A 25,963-nucleotide genomic window follows, 5' to 3' on the forward strand; every position below is an offset into this window, starting at 1 on the left:
TTAACTACAGACAGAAGTGGTTTCTGTTTTTGCTCTACAAACATCCTTCTTTAATCGGTGGCCTGTTCGCATCAGCAGTTCTGAATGTGATGGAAAAGCGTTCCTAGGAAGCAGAATCCTTCCAGCGATTGCCTCCGTTGAATCGTCCGGTAAAGCAAGCGGAACGATTTATACCCTTTTCGGTAGTTTCGGTTTCTTGTAGTGTCCTTTTTCTGGGGCTTCTTTTATTTTTCCGATGAAAAACGACCACCGTAACCCGAATCCACCACAATCCACCGTAACATCTTTCAACGATTTGTCTGTCAGACAATCAATTTCAGCTTCTGCTTTGATAGAATCCATACTACGGTTTCTAGGGAATGTTGACCGTCGACTTCACCACCACAACCTCTAATGGCGGTTAGTGATGCGGGGAGGGGAGCAATCGAGGGTTACTGTTTCTTGGGACCCAGCAAAAAAAAAAAAAAGAAAACTCGCACCGTACGATATGAGAAGTCGAAACTTTAGCCGACCCAAGGTCAGAGCCCCGTCAATGCTTGCTGTTTTAAAATTGAACCGACGGAATTTAGGAACGAAGCTCGCAAGAACCCCTGTTTGGCACGAAATACGAGAGTTATGTGTCATTGGGAAAAAGATATGTGGAGTTCTTTTTTTTTTTTGTTCAACCAAAAGCACAAACACACAAACTGCCACATTCCATACTGACACCGACATAGTGAACGTTCTCTGTGTGTGTGTGCGGTTTTAGCTGATGGCAAAATTTTTCGTTCTAGCTTTTTGCGACGAAGGACGTGGAAGCAAAGCTGGAGAAGCTAGAAGAGTTGCAAGCGTTGTGGTTTGCCTAAGGCGGAAAAGAGTTGGTTAACTTTTCCTTTCCTGGTGACTCCATGTTTAAAGTTTAATACTTGGGTCTATTTGTTTTTTTCTTTATCCGGCAGGAAGTTTTCCGGATGTGAGATTTTGACACCATTTAAGTAAGAGACTTTTGGGCTGAAGTGTTTTAGAGAAATGTAGTTCAATTATTTGTAAAAGTAATGACTACAATCACTCTTTTAAGGATTTTGATGGATTTAGTGCCGATTGTGAGCCTGTACTGTTGGAAAAATCCATCTTCAGTACTTCAGTCAGGAATCTTGTCTTATATCAGCAATCAAAATTGCGAAGCAGAAGAAAGAAAGACCCACAGCAATGACATTATCCAATTTTTGTGTATCCACAACACTAGTAAGATCTCTATTAGCAGGACTTTAAGCCAACAAAAAAAAAGGATCCCTCATTGCTCGATAACAAGGAAGCAGCTTAGAATAACTTAGTGTGTTATATATACATGTAATAGTAAAAGATATCACGGTGCTGTGTAATGGTAAGAGAATCCCGTGTCGTGTAAAGTGTCACCATTGGCAGTGTGAAATTGACTATATTTTCTAATGAAAAAACATTTCTTCTCTTTGGATGAGTCACGACGTTCAACTGCGTTTGTTTATTCATAACAACGTATCTGCAGCTTCTAGCCCGCGACTACCTATTCCGAACTGACCATTTTGAGTGCTGTCCACGACTGCTATTGTTCCGCGACTAAACTCCTTTTGTGGACTAACCGACTACCTTTCCATGACTGAGATCTCTTTTGCAACTGACTGCTAAGTCGGTGCTTCTTTATTCTGTATGAAAATCTTGGGGACAAATTGTGAGAATAATTTGGATGGAAAGTTTCATCAACTAACATTCTTGAGGTTAATGGTGTGCATCTTTCTTTCTCTAAATGATCTGATTAGTTCTGAAGTGTGAAAATTTTTTCTTGTATTTTGATCTACCTGTTTACTTAATTTTGATTGTTGTTGCTTGACCCTGCTGACATTGTGCATAATTATTTGCAATGCTTGTGGGCACTGAATCTGCTTGGTTGGGTTTGTTGAATTTCCCATGATGTCTTTCACATGCGTCTATGGTACATAAGTGAAATTTGGTGCACGTGGAAGCAACATGTGATCAGTTCGATGTTGTTTTGTTCTTAGATCAGAGTCACTTTGATCGTGTTCTAATTAGTCTGATGTTTTAACAGGTGGGCTGATAATTGTTTGGCCTACAATATTATAAATCTTTTTTTTTGCAAAATTATTTTTTTTTATTCAATTTACCTCCCTTGAGGGATGATGCACCAATAATAGCGGTCTTTCAATTTTTCTATGCCATTTTTGAAAAAGGATTTTTCTTTTTCGTCAAAAAAGTCCTCCGTTTCTGCGATCACCTCTTCATCTGACGAAAATTTCTTCCCAGCGAGCATCCTTTTGAGATCTGAGAAAAGAAAAAAGTCGCTGAGGGGCAGATCTGGGGAATACGGTAGGTGAGGAAGCAATTCGTAGCCTAATTCGCGAATTTTTGCCATTGTTTTCACTGATTTGTGGCACGGTGCGTTGCCTTGATGAAACAAAACTTTTATTCTTCAAATATGACCGTTTTTTTTTTAGCGATTCCGTCCTTTAAACACTCCAATAACTTGATATAGTAGTCACTGGTCTTTCCTTTCTTAAGATAGTCGATGAAGATTATTCCTTGCGAATCCCAAAAAACTGACGCCATAACCTTGCCAGCTGATTGTTGCGTTTTTCTCGCTTTGGAGCAGGTTCATCGTGTCCAGTCCACTCAGATGATTGTCTATTTGACTTTGGAGTGTAGTGATGAAGCCAAGTCTCATCCAGGTTAACATACCGACGCAAAAACTCGCTAGAATTTCGCTCAAACAGCTCCAAACACTGGTCCGAACCATCAACTCGTTGTTGTTTTTGGTCAAATGTGAGCTCGAACGGCGTTCCTTGGATATTTTTATTATGTCAGCTATCTCGATCAATTCTATGGTTCGGTAGCTTTTGATAATTTTGTGGATTTTCTTAACGTTTTTCACTGTAACCACTTCTTTTGAGCGTCCATTGTGTTCACCGTCTTCAGTGCTCATTTCACCACGTTTAAATTCAGCATACCAATATTTTATAGTTGATTTTGGAGGAGCAGAGTCCAAAAACTCCTTATCAAGCCAATTTTTGGCTTCAACTTTATTTTTCCCCTTCAAAAAACAATATTTTATCGACACGCGAAATTCCTTCTTGTCCATGTTTACTTAAAACACAAAAGTTGCGTCACACAAAATGCTGTAGCTCACTAGGTTATTGTCCGAGTGTTGTGAAATTTTGACAGAACTCGTTTCAAAGTTAATACAAACAAACAAAAAAAAATATGGATTTGAAATTAACAAGTGCCCTCCATGTGTTAGGCCAGACAATTATCAGCCAACCTGTTAATATACATGCATTCATTCAACGTTCGAATAAGTTGTATGCTGCTTTTATGCAGTTTGCACATGCAATCAAATCGGTTTGCAAAGGTGGTATATGCTACATACAGGGAATACTAAATTTTCTATTCCCAATTGAAAATCTCCATGACATTTGGAATAGAATTTTTGAGCCACAGAATTTTCAATTTACTGACTCTTATGCTTGTTTTCATTTCTGTTTTCAAGTTCAATATTTCCGTAAGCTTTTAAACAATAATATACCTGCAATATTGCTGAAATAGTGCTGATAAACATTTAAAACTTTAACTAATGCTCTCACTTTGCTCGTCGCTTTAAGTACATTCATATCACTTTGAAGTTCGAATTTAGAAACCTCATTAAAAAAAAAAAACTATTCAACACGCTGTTCTACCCAAAAACATGCCCACTTCCAGGCATAATAACACATCTCAAACTGTTCGCTTTCATTGGAAAATGCGTTCATTTAGCTAAAAGCAATGTGCGCTTCTGAGTTCGCTTCGGATGCGTAATTCATGGAACACGATACCGTGCATTCGCACAGCAAAGTTTGTCCGGTTCAGACACACACACACCACCAACCCACTGGTGGGAACAGAACAACAACTCCGGGATCACTTTCGTTGTTAGCTTCCCTAATATCACAGCTACCAGGAAGTCAGCATTCGAAAGGGCGGTTTTCCGGAATTGTGAAATGGCAGACAGAGAGGAAGTTGCTGTTGTTGTTGGTCAGTGTGCAATGAATCAATTTCCGCATTGCTCTCATTTTGACTATGAGACCAAAGCGGGGGGGAAAAAACCATACGATCCTCTCTATATGTACCGTCGCCCGCCGTCCGGACAGATCTAAAGAATGCGTGTGCGTGGTATTGTTCATCTTGCTGCTCTGTTCGATAGTATTGAATGGCGACGGGTTGGGAATATATTTCACTCCCCACAGGCAGTATAATCCGAGACTGAGTGTGTCATAAAGAATTCAGCAGCAATTGCATTTTCAGTAGATGTGCAATGTGTATGTGTGCCGAGGCATCAGTATTGGAAACTGGAGTGCCCGCGAACAGTCAGATGGGTGGCAAATTAATCGATATTTTGTTGAGTTTTTCAATCTTCTTCTGCTAATCGGAAAAGCGTACGTTTGTGTGATGAAGTGGAGCAGTTCTAGAAGATTTGCCATGCCTCTCACTACGCACTGTTGGCAAAAAAGTTAGTATTGGATAACAGTGATAATGTGGGAGGAGAGAGACGTTTCGACAAGCATCGGTGGTTTGGTAAATGGTTTTGTGTTTCCTGTCAAAATGTATTTTCATGGGAAGTTAAAAGAATGAATTTGGTTTGTTTATTTCATTAAATAAAGCAGAAAATTGAAGTACGGATAAGTGATCGTATCTTTGGAGTCTCCCCAAACTTTCTTGGATCAAATGTCTATGGTTTTGTGATGCTACACCCTGAAAAAAACATCTTCACCAGCGCCATTTTTCACTACAGACGAGGCTTGGGATTTAAGAAGACATTTATGGATTCTTCAGCATTCACTTGCTGCTGTTAGGTATGAAATTTTCCCAAAACCAATTAAATCTTCTTAGCTGGAGTGTCGCCGTGTGTACATCGAAGGAGCCGCGATAATGACGAGCTCTATGAGCTGTAAGATGATCTCATCTGTTTTCGGCGATTCGCAAGACCCCGATGGGAATGTTATGTCATGAAAATGTCCCTAGACATCCCTTTTTGTGAAGGATTGGTGATCAATCATTTAGATACTGTGATATTATTGATCATCCGGGACGCACCTCCGTAGTGAGGAGTGACTATGTATATAACTATTTTGTATCAGCAAGCCTAGTAAGACATTCGATTAACGGCGTGACCTAGAAAGTCGTTAAACCAAGAAGAAGAGGATTTTATTAATGCGTCTGTCAGAAAGCTGATGATATTGTAGCGCATGATGAGTAAAGTAGGAGTAATTAAAAGTTAAAACCTAAATTAAAGATCCACAATACCTTTAAGAGCTTTAAGCGTGTTATAAAATCATGATAAAATAATCTACAAAAAACCATTCTAATTTAAAAATGGATTTTAAACAGAGGGATTATTGACCAAGACCAGAAACTTATCTCAAAGGTCGTTGCTGTTTGAAAAGCTTTAGCTGATATGAAAATATTAGAGAATATAAGGAGTTACATGAATACACAAAGCTTATATTCCCTCTTCATTATTCCGTCACTCGTCTTCGTCTTTCTTGGTGATTTTCTCGCTTTCTTATCCACATTAAATTTACGCAAAATTAAAAAGGTATGATTGCTGACTGCCAGTATGAAAACCGAGGCGGTCCTCTTGAGGTTGTCTTCAATCGTGTTTCTGACCGCTTCTTAAAACGGAAATACCACGAATCAAGTTTCATACCGATCGCGATGCAAGAAACGCGCAGAGAATGAGTGCTGCCACCAACTTGAATCCCTAATCAAAGGATTCGCCCATTCGCCGCGCCCCACGTTCTGCCGTTGTGCCCCACTCCTTGCCTTGTGTGACCGACAAACGCTTCAATGAGAATGGTGAAGAAATGATGGAAATTTCTTTGATATTAGAATCTCTTCAATTACAGCTCAACGGTTTAGCTTTCATCTTTTGCGCTGTGGCACGCTCGCACACTGGCACGACTAAGGTTGACCAGCAGCAGAAGTAGTTGGAGCAGCAGAAGCACTAAGACACGTCCATGCTTCCGTTAGTTTTATCTTTAGGCGAAGCTGCACAAGACACGTCTGCCCCAGACGCGCCATAAACGTGGTGGAAATTCGCTTACGCTGTGAATCGTACTTCATTCCACTGAAAGGGCGAAAAGCGTTGTTGAATGCGGGCAAGAATGGCGTCCGTCGTTGTACTTCTCCACCCTACTGGGACAGGTTGGCTTGGCTGCTGGTAATGGTGATTTTTGTGTGTTTGAATTAAAGATAAAAGGATAATTTTGTTATGGAATATAAATCAAATTATATCATCTCGTAGCCGGGCCCGGGTGCGTGGGTGGTCTCACCGTTTTTACAAACGCGCTACGGTGCTCCACGACTGAAGGTCGTGCGCACCTTCACAGTAAAAAGGGTTTTCTTTCGGAAAAAGTTTAAGACAACGATAAGAAACGGACCCTGACGCAGGGCATGAGGGTTAATTAGGGCTGATTAGCAGTCTAGTGCTTCTTTACCTTTCGTGTCCGTTTGTGCCCATCTAGTGCAGTGGGTACGTTTGATCGTAAATTATGCTGTATGGTGATTTATTGAATTTTGATAGGTCAAGAAGCAAATCAAGATACCCCACACTGTTCGATGCGCCGCCATCCGGATGGTGTGAATGAGATAAATTTGACCTCACAACAAACCACCCATTTCATTTAAATTGATCCCTTTTTCGCTACTGAGGCTACCAGCAAATGAAGAAAGCACGAATTGGGTATTTTAAATTCACACCGAGCAAGCCTGTCTCAGTTTGCAGGATTGAAATGTTACACGAAAAAAAACCTCCTTCACAGGCTTTTCAATTTGGCAATTTCGATGTAATGCGGAGTGGAATTCCAACGAAACCAATTGAGACTCCTGCCCTACTGTGATACAGCCAGCAGAATTATTCTAAACCGAAGCGATAAAGTTACCTTCAGCTTGTCCGATAACGCTAACTGTGCTGACACTGAAGTGACACGTGGAAGGTGTGACCGGAACGGGAAGGTTAAAATAAAAATCATTTTTCCAAGGAAGCTGCCATCGAGGGACTTTCGAGCTGATTCCAGGAATGTCCAGAAATGGAAGGTTTAGAATAATAGTATTTGAAACGGGAATTGGGAAAACCGGGACCATCTGTGCAAGAAAATGGTGATGGGCAAATTTCGCTATTTTGCATTTATTTTTTATGCTTTGAATGTTCAACTTCTTTTCGTTTAGTACAAGTACGACTGTCAAACTGCCGATAACTTGAGAAGTTGTAGACTCGTAAGGCTTTTTGTTTTGTTTTGCTTTTCTCGAAATAATGTTCTTCGATAGAGCTTTTGAATTAGAAATATTTTGAGCACGTAGCTGTGTTATTCCCCAATTAAAAGATACATTTTTAATACAGCAGCTTTGATATCCTCATGTTGAATTTGAAGTCTAGAACATGACTTATCCTTTTTTTATTGAACTAAATATTGAAATTCAAATTTATATCTACAGCGCACAACCATATAATGTTATATTGCCATATACATGTTGAGAGCTCCCATGTTCTTGTCGAACCACTTACACGTACAAAAATGCCATTTGTTACAGAGTAATATTGCAGGGTTTCGATCCACAAAGAGAAATTGTTTAAATTCTTAAGAATATTCGTAAAGTGATAATGACTAAATGAACAAATAGATGATATTGCAAGCTTATTGTGAAATTGTGCAATCAAATGCAAGGTTTCCATCCATATAATGCAGTTGAAGAATCACGAAGGGAAATGTTTCAAATATTTAACGAAAAATTGCAAGTCCGTTGGGGTACTTTGCAACCATATAGTGGATTATTGTAAAACCTGTCAGAAAATTTGCAATGAGTTTTGGTTTTAAGAAGCAATAATTAGATTTTTAGTATTTATAATTAGAACTACTTTTACAAGTTGCGGCTCGGTGGCAGAGGCGGCCGGTCTTTAAAGGGCAGGACCGGGGTTCAAATCCCATCACCCCGTAGTGAGGACTGACTAACCTCACAACGTGGTACTCATAAGTCAAGCAATACGGCCAGGCAGGTCGTTCTTACGAAATAAAAAACTACTTTTACATATAATTTTTGGGACAACATCCGCTAAGGAGTGGCGTGGCGAGACTCAATGATACGGCGTATAGCTGTATCATTGAACATATTGCTGGATGTTTTTTTTATTTCGCCGGGTTTTACAAAAAAGCACCAAATGCTCGACGGAAATTTATGAGCAAATTACAATAATCACACCAGTTGTTGCAAATTTCCCTTAACTAAATACGCTGTTCCACTATATGATACTAAAGCTCCATGAGAAGCCTACAATATTTGTGTATCGATTTGAAAATTTCGACTGAATGATTTACTAGTTCCGTTATATGGATTTAAACCTAGTAATGGAACCTCACAAGGGGGGGCCCGGTGGTGTAGGCGACAGCGGCGCCTGTTTTAAAACGGCAGGACCGGGGTTCAAATCCCATCCGGATCGTCCCCCCGTAGTGAGGACTGACTAACCAACTACGTGGTATCGGCAGTCTAGAAAGCCATTTTGATGGTCGGCATGACGTTTTTGAGAGTCTTTAAACCAAGAAGAAGAAGAAGAAGAAGAAGAAGAAGAATGGAACCTCACAGTAAGGGGAGTAGATTGTGGTAATTCGCCATTTAGCGATACCGTAACTTAATTTGGGGTGTTTGGCTTTAGTAGGGATAACTATTTCCAATTTATATTTCTCAAAAACCTCAAATGTTACAGCTTTTTGCTATAACTATAGATTCATTTCTAAGCAACAAACATTAGGCTCTCTCTCATTCATCAGCACATGATTATGAAATCAGTCCCTCAATGCTACTTCAGGAAACTGCTCGACATCATTCATTTTTGAATAATTTGTTCTGTTCGTGCTCATAATGTTATTCGTCACAATTCTTAGAATCAATTTCAGGTTGATTCTCGATTGGCCTAACTCGTCACCTTTACTTCTCCAAAAACCAAGCCTATTTCTCAGGACTTTCGAGTAATCTACCCATATTGAAACGCCTTAATCCGATTAAGGAACCGAATGTCACTATGTGGGATGCTGCAGAGGCTGCATTCCAACTTCCATTTGCTCAGATCCATTTTCATTTTCCATTGAATCGAATCTGTAAATTTAACCTTTAGCTCTCGACCACGCTCGCTCGCGATAGGAAGAAGTAAAATGCACTCCATGTGAAATATGAGACCGTACCATCGAGTGACTGGTTTTGTAATTATTCTTTTTAATTTGTTGGTCGCTTGATACCGCTTAAAAAAGCTCTGTAATATTCTGGTGAAATAATTTCGATTAATGATGTGGTTCTACCAGCCCATCGTGCGAGACTAAAGTACTGCTGTAAAGCTCGTGGCTTTAATTAATCATCCAACGACGGCAGCCGGGCCACTTGAGTGCAAAAGCACGGGGTGAAAAAGGTGGCAGTGAAATCAAACACACCGAAGCGACGGTCCAAAATTTGCGACCGTGCAAGAGATCGTGACGCGGGTTTCGTGCAGTGAACGAAAACCCCCGCCGTACCGAGCATAATAGCGTCACACGTTCAAAAGAACTTTAATTAAATTCTGCCCGTATCCTGGCCGGACGGCCGATTTTCCCTTGGTTTCGCTTTAATTTTGTCGACACGGTTCGTTTGGACCTTGATCTCCCGATGGGTATGTGGTTGCGGTTAGGCTGCTACTGCTTACCTGTACCCGTGCGGCGACCCGTTCGTTGTAACGCATCGGCACAAACCAGCCCTTGGTTGAGCCGGTCACGAGCACGATCCCGAGCAGGAAGAAACACACAAAGGCGGCAATGACGGCCTTTGCCCGGCCGGATACTACCATCGCCATCTTTGCTTCAGGATATATGTGTGTGTGTATGTGTGTGTTTGTCTCGTGCGGTACGGTTAATACTGGTCCAGCACACACAATGGTTTCTGATTGCGGTGTGTAACGGTTGATTTAAATCTGTGCCTTTTTGGGCGATGATCCTGCTGCTGCTGCTGCTGCTGCTACTGATAGAGGCTCAGATAGTCGTCACACTTCGACAAACGACCCTGCTTTGATGCCTACTAATTAAGCTTTCCATCGATGTGTGGGAAAATGCACAAACACAAGCAGACTGACGTACAAAACACTCGTAACAAACACGATATGATGCTTTTTCTATGTGATATTTTTACTTTACTTCGCAAGGGGGCATTACTAGCTCTCTAATACCCCGCTCTCTTGATATGACGGTCGAACAATAACACACTTGAAACACTCACGATCACCCTTAAGCGATTCGGTAATTGCAACGATTTAAACTATCACCAATCCACTCATAAACGCACCGAAAACACCTTCAGCACACATTTTCTTCTATTTTTACGCTTAATTCACTTCCACGGATAGACACGCATCGCAACAGCGAACTTCAACTTAAGGTACTTTGTACGATGCACTGATATGCTGCTCCTTGTTTCGTGTGTAGAAATAATTTCCTTTGACGGGTTTGCTTTTCTTTTTCGCTCTCGAAACCAACCGCAATAACAAACAAACAAACGACAAGGTTTATTTATTTGTTTGTTTGTTCACACCTTCGAAACATAAACTACACCGACGACACCCGAATTCGGTCAGGCTCGGTGGAGAAATTAGGGCCGCAGTTTCCCGCGCGCTAGAAACTATCGCCCACCGTTACGGGCCCGATGAGCTTTCCATGCTGGGTGGCAATAAAGTTTAAGTCGATTCTTTCTTTTTTTTAGTTGTTGTTTTGTTTCTTGCGGCTTTCAGTTGTTTGTTTTTGGTATTGCTAGTGTCCGGAGAATTGCTTGGGTAGAGGCTTTTCGGGCCAGAAAAAGGGTGGTATAAATTATTTCTCCTGCACGCAACAAAATTGTGTACCAAAAAGGCGAAGGATTTGTGTGACCAGCTTCGTCCAGCCCTGCTCTGCTTAATGTGGCCGTACTAGATAAACCTTGGTCATAGCTTGTTTCTGATAACTTAATTATTTGGTTTATCTTACTTTGCGGTCGGTATTTCTCGGGCACGCTTTCCACATTCTGCGGCAAGGGGAAATGGATGTAGAAATTCTTTTTAAGATAACTTTCCACTTCTGGTGACCGAACGAGGTTCGTAACGCAACGTAAGACACACACAACAACAACAGTAGCAACAAATTCTTTCTTCAACAACACTGTCGTTTGCCTATTTCGCTTTAGCTGATTCTCAACCAAGAAAACGGGGGAAATCCCGGAGCACGTAACAATCGAAGCAACAGTTCTAAACAAAAACGAACCGGCGTTTCGTTGGATATGCTTATTGGTGAGCACTCTTCCGCTCCAAACAAACTAGAGACTTCCTGCTCTATTTCCTTATCACAGAACGTATTGACTTTGGCGCAGTTTCGGGGTTCGGCCCTATCTTACGGAAAAATCACGGAAAACGGAAAACCAAAATTTGAGAAAGAAAATACACAAACACGCGCGCTCGCGACACTTTGTATAACGAAACCCGGGAAAATCACAAACAGAGCTTTGCGGTTAGTGGCAGTCGACATGTAACGGGGTCAACATTAAATCCACAGCACAACCCTTTCTCCAAGATGTATCCACACACATAGAACTACAAGCATGTGCGCCTGGCCTGCCCTTACAGCTGCTTATCACAATCGGCAGTACCAGCGCCGAATGTCACGAAAGCTTCATAAAATCAACAACCGATCTTTAAACCAGCCACCGTTACGCACTACTTCCAGGTCGCCTGTTTTCGCTGTTGGCTGCTTCGCTTCGCAAAACGTTCACATTTCACGTCTGGAGCTGCCACCGGTTGGCCGCAAAAAAATACCCGGGCGAACATCATAAATCACTGAAGCATCGTTTCGCACTTTTACCCTACGGTATTATGGGCACACTGCCACCGGGTCTCACCCAGAACATGGGTGGAACTCTTTGGTAATGTTTTGTTCCTCGGTCGGTTGGTTCTCTACCAGTACGCTGCCGTTCGTGAAAGGACTAGCGTTTTTTTTTTTGCATCCCAACCTCCCTTCATGCTTCGCCACAAGATAACGAAGGGGGTGAGGTTCGGGAGAGGTTTAAGGTACTGAACATGCTCTGCCTACTTTTTGGAAGGACTCGGCTACAGTACCTTCCAAACAGCGCAAGTTTGGAAACGTTCACGTGCTTCACAGGCGTGTGACAATTGGCGTCTCGCCTGGCTGTGTACGCGTGTGTGAGTGTGGCTTGTGTTGGAACCGGGCACGTGGGAAAACTTGCAAGATCGGGAACACATCCGCAACTTCCTTTTCGGTGGCTCGTTCAGACGGTACAAGCACCGGTCGTAGTGTTATATTCAATTATGGTAATTATATAATCCACTCACGAACTCCCGACGAAGGTAAAAAGCTTTGCTTTAACGTTATGTTTTTCCGTTTCTCCTCTTCACTAGTATTTCAGCAGTATTTGTGAGAATTCACCATGCCCACGCGCGATAATTCGGTTGTATGTGATGAGCCTCCTGCGGAAGGATTAAACGCACCAGACACGCGCACACACACGGCGTTAACACGTACACTCGGATTCAACTGCTCACATCCAGCAACAGTACGCGTCTGTTGACGTAGCAGCGGGTGCGTCGCTACTCCGGTGTCGGATATCCAGTCTGCCAGCCCGGAAAACATAACACACGCGCCGGAACCCGAAAATACATCAATAATTTTCGAAAAAAAACCCGACCAAGCTAATGAAGCCGCGTGGTATGTGATGTCAAGTGGAACCGAGAGATATGTTTCGTCGGCGAGAGCGATATGGCCACTTTACAAAACCCGCACACAGCAACACACACCGAATGTGGATATTTTGTAAGATATGTCGATACGGTTTCAGACCAAAAATAACGATCCCAGACAGAGGATATGTTTCTGATTTCCGATATAATACTTTTTTTTTTGCTGTACGTATGCTTCACTAATTGTGTGTTTTCCCGAATACTTTAGCCCACCGGGCACTCGACAACAACGCACCGAACCGTTTTTTTATCCACCCACGGTTGACTGGCCGATTGCATACGGTGCAAGGCGCACGGTAAATCGCGAACGGCACAACGGACCCGAAATCGATCGCGCGGCAACGGTAACGACGACGACGACGACGGCGGTAAAGACGACGACGACGACGGAACGCAACACGGCTGAAGTGTGTGCAACTTCATCGCGGGCCACCAGAAAACTGAACTCGTTCTCTGGTTCTCTGGCGTTCCGGTATCGGACACGGTTGGGTTTGGCCGACACTCCAGCAATTGCTGAACACCCGAATATCTCCGACGGCAACACGGACACGAAGGAAATCAGGTTCACTGCACGAAACCAGTCTTATCAGTGACAGGTTTGTAAATGGCGGGGAGAACTAAAATGCCCCGCCATGAATGTTCGGGACACACTGCATAACATTGAGGGGAAAAAAACAGTCGTGCGAAAAACCTTGCTATTTTCTGCTGATTGTACGAGTTTTCCGTTCGTGCACAGTGTGGCGCTTTTGAGCGAAAGGAGAAAACGTGAGAGCACGTTGAGAAATCGTGTTTATGTCCTTGGAAATCTCGGCTACGACGGTCGCTTGTTGCGCATGCTCGCACTAAGAAAACCTTTCCCCTGAAAGTTATGCAATACGCAATACATGTAGGGTACTATTCGCGCGCTCATTCACAGTGTTCGTGAGTGAATCGATGACGCTTGTTTTGACGGGCCCGCTCGTATCGAATGTAGGGGACGACCTCACGCGAGCCCTAAATTTAGCCGGCTAGCAACGTGTGACGTCATCGTTTAAAGTGCGAACGGAGAGGAAAAAATTGGTAGAAAAATGGAAATTTGTTGCCGAAAAACTCTGAACCGTTTAAAGAACGGTCAAGACCCCTTTTTTGGCACGAGATTGCTTGACGAAGAATTCAGGAGAAATGGGGTAAGCAGAGAATTTCCCTAATGGGAAAGTGTGCAGAGGAAGAACGAAAAAAAAGGTAAACTGTTAGGTTAATGGCATTTCGATGATGAGCTTCTGGCTTGATGGTGGCAGTAGCAGCACATGGCGTCGGCCTGAAACGCATTCGCTCCAATGTTTGGACGAACGATCGATTCAATCCGGGTTTGAAGCCATTTCTTTTCATCTTTTTGGTCCGTTTTCGATTCTTGTTGCGTGGTGTTGATGGGAGGGGACCCTTGAATAGGATCTGTTATCTGTTGCTATTTTGAATACGCATTTGCCATTCATTGATTTGTGGCAATGAGCCTCAGCAGTAGTAGCAGTAGTTGTAGTAGTTGCAGGCGATGTCGGGTTTTCCCGGTTTGCCGTGCGCGTAGATGATAAGCCGTATCGTTGACAATTGGGCGACAATCGTGCACGTTCTACGAAAGAAGGTCGTGCTGGGTGCCACTCTTTTAAATGTTTTCCATGCTACCTCACCCGGCAAATGGCAAATCGAGGATGATTTTACGGCCCACCGGAACGGGAGAGTGCGAAACGTGCAATTTCGAGCCATTTTGGGTGCGATGCTCGATAATGAACCGCTTTTTTATTGTTGTTGATGGCCGTGAAAAGTGAACGTTAAAAATGGATTTACATTTCCATTTAGAAGAGCGGCAGCACGCACTGCTTGCGAGAATGATATAAAATTTAATATGTTTATATATTTAATTTCTCCTCAATCAACAGCACAATGATTCGGCATAACAATCTGAGCTGTGCGAATTAACACATTGTCCCGGGGTTCGCTTTATTGAAAAGAGAATTTAATTAAAAAGGCTTCCCCGATTTAAGTGCCACTCATTTTGTATCCATAAACTGCAGAAAGCAGCAATCAGCAGTAGACGTCAGGCGAGTTTCGTTTGCTTTCAGAAAATCCATCAATCTACCCATTGTTCATCGATCAGCTACAGGGTATCCCTGACACTTGACAGTACGCACAGTAATAGCAGCCCAAGTTAATCATCAGCACCCCTTAGTATTGTCAACCACGAAAGGAACCGGCAACAAATTGGCTACTAAATTGCACTCACTTAGTTTGCCTTTAGTCTAATGAATAATCCAAATTCCTTCCCACGAAGCACGAGGACGAGTCACTCGCTCGTGTCCTTCCCCATAGTTCCCACTGGTGGTGACTCCGTGTCATGAATGCAAAAGCAGCTAGAAAGCAGTGAAAAGTTGACACAAAATAAATACCACGGAACACAGGTACTGGAAGGAGAGTTTCAAGAATACGCGCATAACGAACGATGATTTATCCCTGCCAGACTGATTCCGAGAGAGAGAGAGAGAGCTTTGTGGTTGGTGGCGGTCAACATCACCACCACCACAACGAACCTTCTCGGCAGAAGTGCTGCTTGCGGGACCTCAAAGGCATGCGGGACCGGTCGGTCGACCCGTCATAAATCATAAATCATTTTATTTTGCTCCGTTCTTAGGCAGCTCGTCTTCTTTCAGCTCAACGATCATCCGCACCCAACCGTCCTGTGTTCTGTTTAGCGAGAAGGACAAAAATGTCCATGCATCCCCTCGTGGATCGAGCCAGCTATCGAAACCAATTTCCAACGGAGCCAAAGAGACGCTCGTAAAAGAAAACCGGCTACCGGGAAAACACTTCGGGGCCCGTGAAAAGGACGACCAAAACACGGAGACTAATGAAGAGGAAAATTCGTCCCGATAAAATGGCTCATATATCACAAGCACCGTAGCGGTGGTGGTGACCACCTTGCTGCGAGCTGTTAGTATGCCACCTTCGCGGAAAACCGGGCGACAAAGTGATGTTTTCGTTAGGTGAGAATGAAAATAGTACGCTCGCTCTTGCAGCACCGAAAATGTCTCTGTTTTGCCTTATTATTTCGCCAAACTTTTTCTGTTCGGCAAAATAAAATGCACACCGAAATGTGCAAGTTAGCTGCATCGGCTTCGACGGCGCAACGATGAGTACGATGATGATGATAATGATGCTGATAACGAGAATGTCGAGCGACGTTTCGGAAAGTGGTATTCGAATAAGCACAAGGAGGTGTATTTGTAGCTTAAACTTGAATCAAAACTATCCTTTGATAGTTGAGGAATGTTTTTGCGGATGGGGTGGAATTTTCTAAGCAAATTTTGTGAATAGTTTCGTTTTAATCCTTTGCTTTTAGTCGTGGTAAATGGCAGCTGCCGGTTTGAAAGAGCTTGTGGACGTGATATGTTTTAAATAAGATTAATAAAATTTTAACATTGAATTTAATTTGAAAGAAGTTTCCAAGCAGTGTTTCTGATATTCTTTTTAAATGAGTTTTATGTTACTTAAGGTACACAAGTTGAATCAATATTTTACTTTAGTATTCGTTTCATCTTTCCCCTTTAAAAGTATTCATTCCGTAATGTGTTGTCCCTTTTTGAATTTTCTTAATTTGGTTTTATTAAATCACACAAATATTTTGGTTTGTTAAAATTGGTTTTCTATCGATCTAAGGGCAGTTATCGTGCTAACACGACTCTGCTCGAAACCATTCTTCTCGTATAAAGTTAATATTCACCATCATGTTTCCTGATTTGTTCTTATTTTATTTCACGTAATACTTTCATGAAAAAATGGTTTCATTTATCTTATTTAAAGACTTTAAAGATTTTTTTTACTGTTTGGCCCTTTGATTTTGAGTTGGCTGTGGAAGTTCATAGATGTAAATTTTATTTCCAGCACTTTTTCAAAATTTATAAATTTTATTTTTTTCATCCTTTGATTTTTTGAAAGTCGCTGATTTGAATCTGCATCTCGAAAAAAATCAGGTCGAAAAAATAATTTATGTAAGAAATGTAATGCAACATGAAAAGAAGTGTTTAAAATTTATACGAAAAGAATTATAAATCACTACTTGAATGTGAAATATGAAAAAATTGAGAGTGTTTTTTACATATTTGTTGAAAAGTGATACGAGTTTTTTTTTCAAGCAATTGCATTTATGACAAAGGGCCTGCAGATTTTTCCAAGAAAAAATTGTAATTTTCTTTAACAGATTTCAGCAAGAAATCCATTGCAACTCATGAAATTGAGTCGATTGTCATTCACCACCCATTAATATTGTTAGCTTCAACAGACACCCAAACTTTCCATTGCACATGTCGTAACAATTATCAATACTAACCAGTTGTTGCAGTTCATCCTTCCTTCTTCAACGTTGAACAGAAGCCGTTGAGGTGGCAAATTAACTCATCTATAAGCTCCATCCTACACGTGCCTTGTATGAAAGGTTCGACCTGAATCCACCTGAAAAAGCATCTTCCAGCCGTGTTGCAGTTGCACAACAATACACAAAGTTTTCCTTAGCCAAGTGCAAAAACAAGACAGGACAAACTGTGTCCACCGCTACTCCGCATCCCTCATACCCGGTGCAAGAATACAGTGCATAATGAGGTGAAAAATGAATTATGCAAAATGGAAACTTTCCTCGCCGGTCGAAAGTCTCTTATGTGATTTGGTCGCTCTCGGGTCGGGTTGGGGTGGCATTGCCAAAAGACTGTGCAGATGTGTTTCTCACAACCGTTTATCTAGCGTGAAGGCAAGCCGCTTTGCCGTCCTGGTTGTTTGGGAGTAGAAAAATGCCAAATTGGATGTCTCGAGTCGAAGGAAGTGTATGCAATCAAACCGGTCTGAACACACGCTCACGGTAGTTTAACCTGTGTGAGTAGCATGAGAAAAATGTTGCTCCGGTGGAGTGTGCACGTGGGGTCATGCATGGGTAATTTTTATCCGAACCGAACTCTACACCTACACAATCAGTGTCACAATTCTTATCAGTTACGTAGTAAAGCAGCATTTTGGTTTTCCTACGTCGTCATACAGATTCCGTGAACCATTACCGATGAGAGCTGAAGAAATCATTGCAGAATACATCGTATGACATAAGAGACTGATCGAGGCATAAAGATGATTGTCGGTAGGTAGTAGGTTGCAGTACAAAGCTTTGTGGGTAAAGTAGTTGCCATGCAAAGCCAGTGTGGCATCTTGCTTTCATGTTGTTGCAAGTACAATAGGTGAAATTGCTGAAATGCATTGTTACAGAAGCATAATTGGCTTTACATTGCAACCGGTTAGCAACTGCAACTGATTGCAAAAGTCTTCAAAAGCATTCCTTATGCTCTTCGGTCCCCATCAAGTGAAGGAGTCAAGCACAGTCTCGAGAAGCTAGTGGTAGAGAAAAGTTGTGGTTTTATTACTACAGCAACCAATACAATACGCAACCATGGCAGTAAAATGTACTTATGTACTACTACAAATTAGTACTGGAAATCTAACTCTTCATAATTCTCATACTTAAGTTTCATTAACAGGCAGCCCGAGAGCAAAGTCTTAATTGAGGAAAATATCTTTTCTGAACAGGAAGACTTGAAAGTAGTTTTGTCGGTTGCTATTTATGTACCATGGAATGGTTTTCAGCTCAGTTTGTTAATTACATCCACTGCAGCACTAGAACAAACTAGTGCAGGAGTGTATTCTGGTACTCAATGAGGACAATAAAAGAATTTTCGACATTTTTATGCAATTCAGCCCTTTTCCGTGCTGACATAAACCTACTTTTTGGAGGTCACAAGAGTGGAAACTATCTTTATACAAGGTGGCATCTGAATTGTTTTGCTGAAATAGCAGGGGCTTTTTGCATCATACAGCTTCCATTCCGTAAAATGGCAGAACCTAGAACCAGCATTCAACAGATGTTCCACCATAAGGGGCTTGGATTCCATTATCTGTCCGTGGTTTGGGTAAGGCAAAGTACAAGAGTAGGTCGTAAAAATGGCCCCCCAAAATAGAACATTTCGTTGCCTCTCCATAACATGCTTCAAATGGTTAGTGTGGTAAGATGGTGAGGCCATCTTCGGCTAATGAAAATCCGTACAAGATGAGCTAAACACACACACAAAAAAAACCCGGACTAACGGCGGTAGGAATATCTTGTCCATCCCATACGCATTAGAAATAATTCTCAACGATGATGAGGATGTTGAGAGTCTGGTATTTGGGATAGCTCGGATGAGGTAATTTGTCTCAATACACGTGTGCTCGTTTTTAGATTCCGAGCTCCGGATGAATTGGATTAATATAACCTTTCCGCTCGAAAATCGGGTAGTGCGAGGAAATAAAGCGAAAAAACAACCACAATTTCCTCGACTACTGTGGAAGTGGTTGCGATTCAAATAAACCTCGATCGCCTTTACACAACATCCAGCCAGCCCATCAGAATGTTTCCTCAAATAGGTCACATTACATGGAAATGCGGTTCAATCAAACGTATGCGATTATATAGAGTTACCGGGGTTTCCACTTGATTCTACAGGCAATGTACAGTCGCTAACTCCCGTTGGGCTACAAGTGCTGGATCCTGACGGCACCACACACCCTACTCATCCGGGTCTGTTAGCCAGAATCTTCATCACCATCTGGTGTTCGCGATTGGGATATTGGAATCGTACCGGATCGTGAATGGAAGAGATGTGTGAGAGAAAGAAAAAAAAGGCATTTACCAGGCAAGTACCAATAGTAACGATTCCGGCATCTGGCATCAACGAAGCGGGATCTGCTGAGCACTTGAGGAGCGCAGCCACGCACGCTTGTTTGTACTGTTGAGTGGAAGTCCCATGACAGGGAACGCACTCAGGCGGAATATCGGTGTGTCACTGGCATTTGTCACCTGTGCCGAGTGTATGGGCGGATCGCTCTAATCACTTCCTTGGTGGGTTTCTGTGAAAGGATGATCGGTTGCAAAGCGGATACGATATCTAACCCCGGAAAAGCGCGCATAGTAATGAGCCTGTTGTATCCGGTGTGAGCATAAATGTGATTGGGTGCGTTAGGTCGTCGTGAAAGTTTTTGGGGTGATTTTCATTATGATGGAAATTGGAAATTGCCGTTGTATGTATTCATATTTATTGAAAAAATGTTAAATGAAAATGATAATATATAATCTGTACCGTCGGTACACTGCTTGTCTCATTTCTAGGAATTTATATTAATTTTCAACCACAGATCAAAATGTAGGATAAAGCTGAATGCAACGTAAAAGAAGATTTATTGTAAATATATCCCCGTATTTTAGAGAGTTTCACCGCACCAAGCAGACACAGGCAGGAAATACATTTAAACATATGCACGATTGATAAACGATATCACAAGCAATTCCTTTAAAGTATTGTTCGTACAAGCATTGAAAAATAAATTCCTCGTCCAGCACAGGCGCATTAATTCGTTCATTCGCTAATTCGATATACAAGCCCATCATCGCTTGGTACTACCACCATCATTACCCCAAGCAGCATAATGAATATTGAACAAGTGTAGTGCAGCCAATGAATATTGAACATTTTATTTCTGGTATTTTAACACACAAACGCACACCATTGACTCTTCGATGAAGTGGGGCGAAATAAATACACGCGCAACAATTCTCAACAATGTTTGCAAAATGCAAATAAAAAAAATAAAAAAAACTACGAACAGCCATCACCCCAGAAGGTTTTATACTCTTGTCGTGGTGGATGGGGTGGCATAAACATAAAAATAACGTAAAGAATTTCAAGCTCTGGGTCGTTTAATTGAGAAAATGTGAAAATTTGATGCCAAACGACCATTAATGGATGTACTGCGAGATGCCAAATACTTTTTGCCAAGAAAAGGGTTATCTCAGTGGGGTGAAAGGTTACGGGTTGATAGAGGTGGTTAATGGGGCGAACATTTATTTTGACAACGACACAGACCTGGAGCTCCATGCGTGTAACGATCGATTTTTAAAATTGAAATCTTTTTTTAGGATTGCGAGGTCTTCTTGGTCCAACACAAAGTGCAGAAGTGGAAATAAAAGAAGAAATAAAACGTAAAAGAACGTCAGTTTCGCGTCGAAGGAAAAAATCAGACAGATTGGAATGAATTTGAATCAGGAAACGAAACCGGAACCGATCAAAATTTGTCTACCAAGTGCTGAAGTGCAATGGTTGAAGTGCGATTTTGACTCACCATCGTTCTACAAGGGCTCATGGGACACTGCTAAAAGATAATGAATATAAATCCCCCATTTTTAGCACCTTAGCGCCAAAACGGGCTACCGGGGTTCGGCTTTATTCCAACCGAATGTACCCTTATACCGTTGCATACTTCCTGAAGAAAGTCGTTGAAATACACACCTTTTGCAACTGATTTGTGTCTGTGTGTATGTGCAGAATTGTTAGTGGGCCATCCTGCCTCCAATTACCCTACCCTCAGAGCGAAGTGTGTTTGAATGTAGCAACTAAAAACTAGGCCACATCCAGTAAATGTCTCCTGCCCTCGCCAGCAAAGGCAGCTATACCATCTGCACTAAGGCCATGCTTGTAATGGTGAAGTTTTACAGGTGACAACACCATATTACCTTCTGCCATTCCATTTCGGATAGCGCTTATCGTTGCGATCTGTCCGGCTGGGTAATGCTGGTAGGGATGAAATTTTAATACACATTGCCGGGTTGCGATGCGACGAAAACTTGACACTGATGCTGTTTCCTGATGGAGTGTGTGTGTGTGTGTGTGTGTGTGTGTGTGTGTTTGTGTTTTTTTCATTTGGTTTTTGGGTGTGAAATCATTGTGGAACAACTCTGAAGTGAGAGGTAAGACCGGAGCAGGGTGAAAAACATTTGCAGAACATCCCTACAAACAACTTTGCCCGATCTGCAATGGGAAGTATCGTCTACTATGTAAGGTTAATCGAGATACTTTCGTGATGCTTGTGGCACATTTTACAGTACAGAGCTGTGGTGATAATGCGCTGCAAATGCTTTTTCATCCTTATATTGAATTTAATCTATTTCAAATTGAATGTTACCATTTCAAGCTTAGTGATCGGTTGTGTATGAATGTTTTGAAGAAACAAAAAGTTGAACAAAACTTAATTTGATGAAACTTAATCAAATGTATTGCTGGGTGCATATTGTAATACATTTTATAATCTTTTGTTCACATGTGAACAGTGAAACCAAATCAATAATTAGGCCGTTTCATTACGGTTTTTATTACAAGCGGTTTTCAACCAAAGAGAAATTTTTCGGTTCGCCTAAATGTAGGCAATACGTTGAACAAACTTAAAATATTTCAATTTTGTCCTTCGACAGTCAAACACTTTTCCTCATGACTTGGGTCATTTCGAAAGTGAAAGCTTAATAATAATTAGCAAATAATAAACTCCAAAAATGCTCTTCGTATAATCGACTTCATAGATACAATATTATCGCGAAAAGGTTTACATACATGTGCAGGAAGTCAGATAAATCAAGGGAGATATTTGAACACAAGTTTTTGTTGCATACTGTAACGCAGTTTCATTTTCTTTTCACGGAATTATCGTTGATCTGTTATGCATCAATCGAATCAGAATAACACTTGACGATATTTTCACTTCATGACAGCACTTACTCATTTCTTACTCAAGCGTGTATCGATGTCGCGAATTCACATTACGATGGAATTCGTCGCAGCAGGTGTCGTACGGTCGATCTTGTCAATTCAGCAAAGCGTGGAATGATTCTCTCCGATTTAACGGCCCATGGCATTTACATTAAAAAAACGGTAACTGTACTTACCTCGAATTTCCGCTTCAATATAGGCCCTGCCTGCCCTATGTACACCGTCGAGGCGCTATCAAACACTAACTTACGTGGTTCCTTTTTCACCGCTACCACGCCCGCCTCCAAACAGTTGTAGTAAAACACCACCTGCTCCGGCAACACTTTAAATATCATCTTCATCCAACTCTTTCCGTACGGCACCTGGAACGATGCTAGCGGTTGGCTGTGGCGTTCCTTTTTCGCATCCGTGTAGTACAGCGTGGCGTTCCACTGGTCGCCGCTAGCGGTCGGTTCGAGCAGCAGCCCCAACTGGACAACGGTGTCGAGCGAGTTGACGACGGAGAACACCCAACCACCGGAGCTGGACTGCGGTCTGACGGTTGCGATAATGGCAAAGTCCTGCAGGTGATCGGAGAGGATGAGCTTGAATGGTGACTTCAGGTCCGCTTCGCTGGTGACGCCAAACGCCGGAAACCCGTCCAGTCCATCGACGAACTTGACCCCGTTCTGCAGCGGTATCTGTATCGCTCCCATCAGATCGCGTTCGGCGAGTGCATCTGGAAACAAACACAGAAACACGCGGTGGAGCAAATTGTTGGAGTGAATGTTTTAACGGATTCAAAATTCGCAGGTCGATCGGAAGCAATCTGTTGTATGCAAGTTGGACACATTTGCTGGCGTGCTATGCAGATTGCATACGCGTTGGGGGTTTAGTGTTTGGAACACGGAAAGGCGTATCCGATCAGTGTGTTATTTTAAACATTTAATTGGGTAGAGTTAAAAGCTTGTGGATTATAATTTTATAATTCGTTACAAAATAAAATGAAGTTTCTTAGAAGAGCATAACCATTCAAAAGATCACAACAAAGATTATACACATATCATCCAACATATGTCTTTGAAGCAAGAATATGTCTTGGAAGAATCAATACATTGGCTTATTTCAATGTTCACAAGCATGACACAAAATTTAGCTGTTTGGTTTAATACAAAATCTAATACGTTACAGACAAAAGTTGAGAGCAAAGAAAGATCATGTTAGTTACAATTTGAAATTCTCAGTAATTTAAAAATACATCATTCTGAGTATTTTTGCAGAAATAATTAAACCACCATGCATTCGTTTTGCTTTCTGAACTGAGCAATAATTGGAGGTTATTCACGCTCGAATGTAGGTTCGATACATCCTCCAAGAAGTATGAATCAATTCATAGGTGAATATAATCATCGCATTAATAGCGATGACGTCAGTCAAACATACTAATATCCTGCTCTGGGGCCATTGGAAACGTTTCGGCGCGATTTCATGGCGGTTTTAGCATAAGTTATTCCAAAAATTTACCCACCCGCCATCACGCTTAATCGCTCGATGAAAATCTTAAGCCGAATGAATTTGTCGATTCGCTATTCTACGGAAACGACCACTCGGCAGAAAGCTTTCCCGAAACCGAACGGAACCCCTTATGTCTGAGCAGTGTTAGTGCGGTTAGAAATTTGCAATCAAGCTTGAAAGCGTAGTAGCTCACACCACCACGACACGGTGGCCACGTTAAGTCTGGTTTATGTATCGGTCATCAGCTGACCCGGGGTGCAAAGCTCAGTTTCGAGATAGGTTTCTTCTCGTTCACTTCACGTCGGGGACGAACGGTTTTCGATCGAAATTACGATAAGCCACCATTAGGAAGTATAGTATCAGCGGTACCACCAGCGGCATCATCGACACACTTACCTCGGATGCCCTGACCGCCAAATATGTTCAGCTCCGATGAGGTCACTCTGTGTGCGATGCAAATCAACGTCACGACCGTTCCGTAAAGCCACCTGCGAAAGGGGAAAAGAAGTGTAAAGGTGAGAGGGTGAATGATCGAAAATCTCATGTGTTGGGTGTATGTGTGTGTGTTTGAGGAGTAAAATTAGATATGAATTTAAATCAGGTGTGGCATAGAAGCAGATGATGGAGTAATCTATGCGTTGCGGAATGAAGCTTCAGTGCCATAAATGGGGAGGAATTTGGTCCCATAATCGGGTGCTTTAAGATTAGATGATTGGGTTGCCAGTGAGAGTGGTTTGACATCGGATGATCGTGTCGTTCATTACATGTTAGCATCATTTAGTTGCAATTTATAGCTCGATTTGGTCGCGCGTTACAAAAGGCGCTGTTGTTCAACTCATTAGGGGTTTCTTGCAGAGACAGAGTTTGGGTGTTGCCTAGGTTCGGTGAGTGAAACTCAGTTTATCTGTGACGCTGATAGGCAAAGGGTTTTTTAAAGATAGTCATACAAGTTCACTCTCATTTTATTTCTCTCCTTAAGGAACGTCTTTTATCAATTCATAGAAGATTTAAGTTAAGAAATATAAATAATTTACTAAAACGTGCGTAAAATTCTTAAAGGTTTTTTTAAACGTATATTTATTTTTACAAAATTGTTGAAACCATTACGCTAGTGTCTGGTGAAAAATCCACTGTTACTGAACATATTTGTCTTACTCATGTCGATGTATTCTTGTAAAGAAAAGAAATTATTTATTTGAATTCATTCATCGGTATAAAATGGAATAAATCCATTGCAATGCATCAACATCAATCTGTTCTCCCAGCAATCTGTGCCAGCAAACTTTCATCAGAAAATTTATTTACCTATTTACATCTGTGCGAGATTCTGGCCAATACCAGAACTTGACTGACAGGTGGTACTCAACAACAAGAAACATAAAATCCTTTTGCTGGAAGCAAAAACTTGTGACAAAAAGTCACTATAAATTGGCGAAAATCTGCAACCAGACCAGGAGGTGTGAAAATGTATCAGTGACAAATGAAAATAAACGAGCTCCCGTTGAAGGATTTCATGTGTATCTTTCTTCACACACAAGCTACTTGCCACACAAAGAGAAGTATAAAATGAACACAAAATGAGATGGCATATGCGTGTAGTTTTGGGCTATTGTAATGAAATAAAAAAGGCCCAAAAAATGTTTGCCACCGGTTTTTTGTAGCGGGGGATATATATGGAATATGTGGCATATGGTTTTATGATCCATCACTCTAAACCAAAGACACAGCGCCGGGATGGATAAAACCAGCGCAAAAGGATGCAGGCAACAATCTAGCCCGAAATGAATCGGATCCAGAGGCGTCGAGGTTGTCGTCACGCAGGTGTGCCCAAATTTAAAGTTATACCGGCAGCCTGTTGTATAAGTTCAACAACCCACCGGTAGGCCGTTTTGGCGGGATGGCTGACGGGACTCGTAAAAACTGATCAATCATGCAACCTTCACCGTGACAGCTGATGAAAAATTTCCGTTGCGTGGTAAGAAAGGAGAAAAATATTGTGTCACCGGTTTGCTTTTCCCTTCCATAAATTTTCTACTGCCAC

General features: G+C 41.8%; 3 protein-coding genes across 11 annotated transcripts in view; 1 reads left to right on the top strand and 2 right to left on the bottom strand.

Annotated features, from left to right (window-relative positions):
- Window positions 1–25,963, top strand: part of LOC126563129 (coatomer subunit zeta-1) — a 558,371-nt gene that overhangs the window by 179,984 nt on the left and 352,424 nt on the right. The window lies entirely within an intron of this gene.
- The window catches only part of LOC126561377 (trafficking protein particle complex subunit 11), a 411,048-nt gene that overhangs the window by 127,807 nt on the left and 257,278 nt on the right, over window positions 1–25,963 (bottom strand). The window lies entirely within an intron of this gene.
- LOC126561459 (collagen alpha-1(XVIII) chain) overlaps window positions 1–25,963 on the bottom strand; it is a 191,481-nt gene that overhangs the window by 118,511 nt on the left and 47,007 nt on the right. For 7 of the 8 annotated variants that reach the window (XM_050217618.1, XM_050217620.1, XM_050217617.1 and 4 more), the window contains exons 2-3: window positions 24,319–24,410; window positions 22,605–23,146 (exon numbers count right to left, since the gene is read on the bottom strand). In XM_050217618.1, coding sequence (XP_050073575.1) covers window positions 22,605–23,146; window positions 24,319–24,410 — 634 coding nt within the window. Of the gene's footprint in view, window positions 1–9,727; window positions 9,897–22,604; window positions 23,147–24,318; window positions 24,411–25,963 lie in introns of those variants that run through there. The other variant, XM_050217621.1, reaches the window with a different exon arrangement.

Source organism: Anopheles maculipalpis, chromosome 3RL (assembly GCF_943734695.1).
Source record: "Anopheles maculipalpis chromosome 3RL, idAnoMacuDA_375_x, whole genome shotgun sequence".
In the NCBI taxonomy this organism is placed as follows: domain Eukaryota; kingdom Metazoa; phylum Arthropoda; class Insecta; order Diptera; family Culicidae; genus Anopheles; species Anopheles maculipalpis.